At 37.1% G+C, this 7884-nt stretch overlaps 1 protein-coding gene across 4 annotated transcripts in view; it reads left to right on the top strand.

Annotated features, from left to right (window-relative positions):
- The window catches only part of LOC128689303 (uncharacterized), a 106746-nt gene that overhangs the window by 42319 nt on the left and 56543 nt on the right, over window positions 1-7884 (top strand). For 3 of the 4 annotated variants that reach the window (XM_070086102.1, XM_070086100.1, XM_070086103.1), the window contains exons 8-14: window positions 1-18; window positions 562-663; window positions 1403-1609; window positions 2485-2710; window positions 4840-4887; window positions 5120-5265; window positions 5779-5895. The exon at window positions 1-18 is cut by the window's left edge and continues 102 nt beyond it. In XM_070086102.1, coding sequence (XP_069942203.1) covers window positions 1-18; window positions 562-663; window positions 1403-1609; window positions 2485-2710; window positions 4840-4887; window positions 5120-5265; window positions 5779-5895 — 864 coding nt within the window. The remainder of the gene's footprint in view (window positions 19-561; window positions 664-1402; window positions 1610-2484; window positions 2711-4839; window positions 4888-5119; window positions 5266-5778; window positions 5896-7884) is intronic. The other variant, XM_070086101.1, reaches the window with a different exon arrangement.

The raw sequence follows: 7884 nt of genomic DNA, 5'->3' as shown, positions 1-7884 counted from the left end.
CCCACAGAGGAGCACGAGGTAAGACATTGCCAGAGGCTAATATAGATAATAGATGATTTATAATTTTTGATGCAAGTGTACAGAATAGCCAGCTTTACACTTGTGCACAGAATCACCTGTTTTGCACAGGCACACAGAATAGTCAGTCCTACACACGTACTGTACACAGAATCACCAACTTAATACAAGCACAGTCATGAGCCTTACGTAAGTCCACAGTATCACCAGCTTTACACAATTGGACAATTGAATATAACACTTAGAAGAGGAGTGTAACATTGGTCACAGTTTTATAGTATATAGTAAAAATAGATCTGCTTCTGTTCATTTTTTCTTAATTTTGCATAACTGCAGCATTTGAAATTAATAGAAAGTTATGAGCAATAGACAATGGTAGAATTACCGACAAAATATTAGGTAAATGGACACACATGCAACTAGTGAGACATTTTATTGTGGCAGTGTTTTGCCACAATAAAGTGTCACATAAGTTGCATCTGTGTCCATTTACCTAACAATAGACAAATACTTTCTCAAAATTAAAACTATTATTTTTCATAGGTGTGCAAGGCAGTGGTTCACGAACAAGCATGGCTTCAGACTTCAGATTTCCGCAGGATCTTGTCTCTTACTTGTGATGACCTGGATGATTACTTAGAGCAGGTATGATTCATAATTCTTTTTTTTTTTTATGTGGCACTTTACTGTTATTAAAGAATAAAGTCACAGTACCATGGCTGGAACAATTGACCAAAAATTTGCAATTAGGAGGTGAATCGTACGATGTTTCAGGTCTTTGTGGCCATTCGTCCTTAGTTGACTTGTCAGTGGTCCATGGTGGACTGCAGTTTCCTTGTATTGTTCTTTCCTGACTGTGGGTTTTTGGTGACTTGTACATACGTACCCGTCTTTTGTTTTCCCAGTAATTTTAATCCAAACATGTCTGATGATTTTTTTTTTTTTTTCATTGATAAAGGCTTATTTTTTCTCCTCAGTTTTCAGTAATTTGTTGCTCTAATCATCACAATTTATGTAGGTTCCTCTCTGAACACTAAAAAATTGTATAGCAATGTTTTGAACTTCTAGCTTCAGAATGTCTTGAAAAGTCAAATGTCGCAAATTTGCTTCATCAGTCTGTAATACTTTAATGTATTCATTTAGATGCGAGCAGTACATTTACTATGATATAAAATGTTTAAGAGTCTCTGCCTACTTGTTCTTTTGCATTATCCCTTTACTTGTTCTCTTGCATTATCTCAGTTTTATTCGTTAACATTTATATTACACCTTTTTTATTCTGGAATTCTCTATTCGTTTTGTTCATCTATATTTTAAATATTTTCTGTCTTGTACATACTCCAAATTATATTATTTATTGTGTAATTCTTTTATTATATTTCAGCAACTCTTGCCCACCCACAATTCTTTCGACTTTACGAATCATCCCTTCCTGAATGTTACACAAGACACCCATGCTGGTTTTCAAGTAGTTGCCAAAAATGATTCCAATGTGCAGAAAACTGCTGCTTTTGTAACAGAACAGTATAACCTCCGAGGTGATGAAGACGAATTGTATACCTTAACACAGATCATCAGTGCTTACCAGCAGGTGGGTACACTCCTATCAAGAAATTTGAGTAATCTAAAGTATATAAGGCAAGAGACTATGTATTTGCAATAATAAGGTTTTATTAATATTTTATTTATTGATCTTCATGTGCTTTCAATATAATACTGGTAAACTTTAGAGTAAATGTGGCAATCACAGGTGTTTACCATTTTAATTATTTGAGTGTTGATACTATTTGTTACCAGAAAACTTGAATACTACCTTGAATAATAATGTACTTTGTGTGCGTGTGCGTGCGCGTGTGTGTGTGTGTGTGTGTGTGTGTGTGTGTGTGTGCGCGTGCGTGCGCGTATGTGTACGTGCACGTGTGTATTGTCAAAATGTGGTACACCAAAATTTTTATTTTCAAAGTAGACCCAGTCATATAGATACCTAAATCCAGCCAGGTGTATATTTAAATCAGTTAGCCATAGACCTAACCAGCTAAGTAGAGACCTAACCTGGTCAGGCTAGAGTCTGGCCAAAGCAAAAACATTTTTCCAGAAAAATGTATAGCAGAGTAACTTTTATGAAAGGATTAAATCCTGGAGGTGGGAAGGAAGTGCCAGCACTCTGAAGGAGGGATAGGGAAGTTACAGTCAGAAGGGTAATCTGATTGTGATGTCAGCACACTTCTGGGAAGACAGCAGTTGAGTGAATGCTGGGAGACATTCATTGAGTTAAAAAAAAAAAAAAAAATGAATACTGGACAAAGATATGTTATAATTTTAATAGGAAATGTTTGATTTTAAGATAATTATAAAAATAATGGGCCAGGTGATGCATTGTTGTGAAAGGATGCAAGAGTTTTTACAGTTGTCCTTAATGGTACTGCATCTTACATTTTATTCAATAAAGCTGTTTTTGTCTCCAAGGCTGCATCAGGTGGTATAAATTATCATTTGGAAATTGAGCTGGCTGAGACTCGCTGTAAGAAGTACCTTCCAATTGCTGATCTTAATCGCTGCCCTCTTGATCATGGTGAAGAGAGAGAAGTATGCCAAGCAGAAATCTTTGTGCCTCATGGACCTGGTGGCAACAGACAGGTTAACAAACTCTACTGTGATGATATGAGTGAATACTACACAAGAAAGATTAGAGGTATTTATTTCACATTCATTGTGGTGGAGGAATAAGGGAATATACCAGAGTATAGTGATACCAATACTTTTATATGCATGCAAGGCACAGGGTTTAAATTTTGCAGTGAGGAGGATGCTGGTGGCTGTGAAGATATGTTGGAGAGCAATGAGTGGTGTGAATATTATGCATAAAATTTTGGATCATAGAAATTAGAAGATGTAGTGGGATTACCAAAGGTATAATTCAGAAAACTGAGAAGGGGCTGTTCACGTGATTTGGGCATTTATAGAGGATGAAGGTGTGTAAATTCGAGGTGGAGGGAAGGAGGGGTAGGTGCCATCCGAGGATGGATCGGAGGGAGAGCATAGTTATGAGCATCCAGCTTTTATGACTTAGTGTGCTGTTGGAGTGTGAGCACAGTAACTTTTATGAAGGAATTCAGGGAAAACAGTTAACTTGAGTCCTGAAGATAAAGTACAAGACCTGCACTCTTGAGGAGGGGTGGAGATACTGCAGTTCAGAGGGCCATGTAAGCAACACAGCTGTTGAATGACCAGTAGTGAATATGGTTCCTTTTTGGGGGTCACCCTACCTTAGTGAGACAAGCCAGCATGTTAAAAAGAAAAAATCCATGTGTGGGTGGGGAAGGGGTTGAATGCCTTCCCTTGTCTGTTTGTGAACACAAATGCAATGTTTTTTTTTTTTTTTTTTTTTTTTTTTTCAACAAGTCGGCCGTCTCCCACCGAGGCAGGGTGACCCAAAAAAGAAAGAAAATCCCCAAAAAGAAAATACTTTCATCATCATTCAACACTTTCACCACACTCGCACATTATCACTGTTTTTGCAGAGGTGCTCAGAATACAACAGTCTAGAAGCATACACATATAAAGACACACAACATATCCCTCCAAACTGCCAATATCCCAAACCCCTCCTTTAAAGTGCAGGCATTGTACTTCCCATTTCCAGGACTCAAGTCCGACTATATGAAAATAACCGGTTTCCCTGAATCCCTTCACTAAATATTACCCTGCTCACACTCCAACAGATCGTCAGGTCCCAAGTACCATTCGTCTCCATTCACTCCTATCTAACACGCTCACGCACGCTTGCTGGAAATCCAAGCCCCTTACCCACAAAACCTCCTTTACCCCCTCTCTCCAACCCTTTCGAGGACGACCCCTACCCCGCCTTCCTTCCCCTATAGATTTATATAAATAAATGCAATGTAACTTTATTAAATAGTATGTTCATATGTTTGAACTCCATTTAGAGAAGATGTGGTAGTGTTATGTAGGTTTACTTGTCAGATCCTGTTACAGTTTTACAGAAGTTGTGGTCAACAGTGTCAAAGACCTGTGGGTCACTAAATGTACCATAAGGGAATTCATTCTTATCAAGCATTGTATAGATTGTATATCTTTTTTATAACACATTGGCTGTTTCCCACCGAGGCAGGGTGACCCAAAAAGAAAGAAAAAATACTTTCATCATCATTCAACACTTTCAGCATCACTCATACATAATCACTGTCTTTGCAGAGGTGCTCATTTTCATTATTTCATAGTTTTTACTCTTTTGGGGTCTGAATATATATATTAAATTATATGTATACTGTAGTATTTTTTCAAATACTTTTGATACTATTGGTAGGTTTGAAATTGATATACATGTATAGTATTTGTCAGAGGGATCTCCATTTTTATGCATGGGTTTACTCCAGCTATTTTAAGGATGTCAATCTGGATTTGATTTCAGGAGTCATTGTTCCTACAGCCCTGCTCCTAGTTGCTAGAATAAGACATAATGATACTGTAAATTATTAAAAACTAATGAAGGTTAGGATAAAGAAAAATAAATGTTTTTTTAGACAAATTAATCTAGCTATATAGTGAAATTTGCATTTTTTTTATTTGTTTAATTATATGGGCAGTGCATTCACTAGTACATGAACTAAGGAGTTGAACGTTTTTAAGTGTTCATAAACACATTGGTAATTGACTGGTATACCTGTGATGTAATAGTAAACACATTGTGATGTCTTAGTTATAACAGAAGTTTGTGTATAAGAAAATAATGTATGTTTGTATTGCAAAATATTTGTTTCATTTTTTTTTTTTTTTAATATTAAATTTGTTCTTTATCAGGCAAGTTTGGTCCAACAAGTGCCTTCTCACAGCAAGCAGTTGGATCTGGTAAATTATAAAAAATTTCTTGTGCAGGTGGTGCCAATTAGTACACAGGCTCATCTTGTATTTATATGAAATATGTAACTTTTACTATGGAAAGTTGATGAAAATAACATAACAGAGGCCATTAGGCAATTTAGAGTTTCTTGTGCTAATAAAAAATATTTACAAAAGAGACCTAAACCCCATTATAGTTTTTCTTGTCCACATTTTGATGAAGATATTGTTCTCTTCACAGGCCCACATAATGGACAATGGACTGCTGCTGATGTCAATGATAAAAGTCTTGTCAAGTTGGGTCACCTGATTGCTGATGAGTTTGACTCAAGATCTGACGAAGATAACTTGTTCATCTTCCATAAACTCTTACAGGCTCGTAAGCAGGTATGTAAAGTCATGTTGTATTATAGTAGTAGCGCTGTATGACCCTGGAGGGCTTGGCGCTTACTTTTGATTATAATAATAAAGTAATCAGGTTTGAACCAAAGAAGAGGAGGGTAGGTCCAGTTCCATCAAAATTAATTCACCTTCACCAGCATCAAGATATCTCTCTTGATGGGGTAGTTATATTGTACCTCTGTCAGTTCTGTTTGCTTTAAGCAGTATTATATTGTAATGGCTTGTGCTACAAATTTCTTTACTGGTAAATTAATGATGTAGAATTAGTAAGATATAGAAACATTGAAACAAACTCTATATGAGTTAGATGAATAGAAGGTGTATATACCTTGGGTGCGATGTACTGTGTTAAGGGTGGAATTCTTTGAAGACAGTGTGACATGGTAATCACTCTGCTGGATAGAGACATACATAGCTTAGTAATTGGATATATCAAGTGAAATGAAATTTAATTATAATTTTTTCTCTAATATCTAAATTATTACCCTTTCTTTCAAGGTTGTTTCAGGACTTAATTATCACTTAGTTGTTGAGCTGGTGCATACAGTGTGTCCCAAGTACAAGCGACGCATCGACAAGACTCGCTGTCTGCCAGACATTGGTGAAGAACACAAGGTAAAGCAGATTATATATAACTCGTAGAAATAATTATTACTTTGATCACCCATAGGATGATTTCATAATAGTAATCCTTCCTATTTAGGACCAGATTAAGCTGGGTTATTTAATATTTAGGTAAACTGATTCAGGTTTTTTATATGTATGTATATAATACTCCTTGGTAGTAGGTTGGTAGACAGCAATCGCCCAGGGAGGTACTACCGTCCTGCCAAGTGAGTGTAAAACAGAAGCCTGTAATTGTTTTACATGATGGTAGGATTGCTGGTGTCTTTTTTTTCTGTCTCATAAACATGCAAGATTTCAGGTACATCTTGCTACTTCTACTTACACTTAGGTCACACTACACATACATGTACAAGCATATATATACATACCCCTCTGAGTTTTCTTCTATTTTCTTTCTAGTTCTTGTTCTTGTTTATTTCCTCTTATCTCCATGGGGAAGTGGAACAGAATTCTTCCTCCGTAAGCCATGCGTGTTGTAAGAGGCGACTAAAATGCCGGGAGCAAGGGCCTAGTAACCCCTTCTCTTGTATAAATTACTAAATTTAAAAAGAGAAACTTTCGTTTTTCTTTTTGGGCCACCCTGCCTTGGTGGGATACAGCCGGTTTGTTGAAAGAAAAGTATATAATACTGTTGCTATGCTTCTAAATTGTTGTATTCTGAGCACCTCTGCAGAAACAGTGATTCTGTGTGAGTGAGGTGAAAGTGTTGAATGATGAAAGTATTTTCTTTTTGGGGATTTTCTTTCTTTTTGGGTCACCCTGCCTCGGTGGGAGGTGGCCAACTTGTTAAAAAAAAAAAAAAAAAAAATTAATACTTCTCCATGGGGAAGCGAAACAGAATTCTTCCTCCGTAAGCCACGTGTGTCGTAAGAGTTGGCTAAAATGCCAGGAGCAAGGGGCTAGTAACCCCTTCTCCTGCATACATTACTAGTTAAAAAGAGAAGCTTTTTGTTTTTCTTTATGGGCCTCGATGCTTTGGTGGGATACGGCCGGTTTGTTGAAAGAAGATACTATATAATACTGTCTAGGTAGTAGGTTGGTATACAAATAACTTGCACATAGAAGAGAGGAGCTTACGACGACGTTTCGGTTCGACTTGGACCATTTAAATGGTCCAAGTTGGACCGAAACGTCGTCGCAAGCTCCTCTCTTCTACGTGCAGGTTATTTGTGTATCATTCCAGTCATGGCATTGTGCCTCTTTTTTTTATTAGTACGTTGGTAGACAGCAACCACCCAGGGTGGTACTATCATGCCAAGTGAGTGCAAAACAGAAACCTGTAATTGTTTTACATGATGGTAGGACTGCTAGTGTCTTTTGACTCGTAAACATGCGAGATTTCAGGTATGTCTTGCTACTTCTAATTACACTGAGGTCACACTACACATGCATTTACAAACATGTAGATACACACCCCTCTGGGTTTTCTTCTATTTTCTTACTAGTTCTTGTTTATTCCTTCTTATCTCCATCGGAAAGTGGAACGGAATTCTTCCTCCGTAAGCCATGCGTGTTGTAAGAGGCGACTAAAATGCCGGGAGCAAGGGGCTAGTAACCCCTTCTCATGTATACATTACTAAAGTTTACAAGAGAACTTTCATTTTTCTTTTTGGCCCACCCTGCCTCTGTGGGATACGGCCAGTTTGTTGAAAGAAGGAAAAGATATAATACTGTACAGTACTGAAAGGCTGAACTTTGTTGGTTAATTAGGCTTTGTCCCCCACCTTTAAGTCATTGTAGTTTTATATGATCATGTTACCTTTCACTAATACTGTGTTATTTACTAAGTTCTGGAAGACATTTTTATCTGCTCTTTTGTAATTTTGGTTAAAATATTTTTATAACATTCAGTTGAAAGAACTAAGACCATACAGGTTATAGTGCCTGGGGTAATTCGAGGCAATTAGGTTTGATACAAGGAAGATTAATTATCATGGGGGAGCACTAAACCCATAGTGATTACACAGCACGTGTGGG

The sequence above is a fragment of the Cherax quadricarinatus genome, chromosome 18, assembly GCF_038502225.1.
Source record: "Cherax quadricarinatus isolate ZL_2023a chromosome 18, ASM3850222v1, whole genome shotgun sequence".
NCBI classification, from domain to species: Eukaryota; Metazoa; Arthropoda; class Malacostraca; order Decapoda; family Parastacidae; genus Cherax; species Cherax quadricarinatus.
The sequence above is the reverse complement of the archived record's forward strand: the minus strand, read 5'-3'. Positions and strand labels throughout refer to the sequence as shown.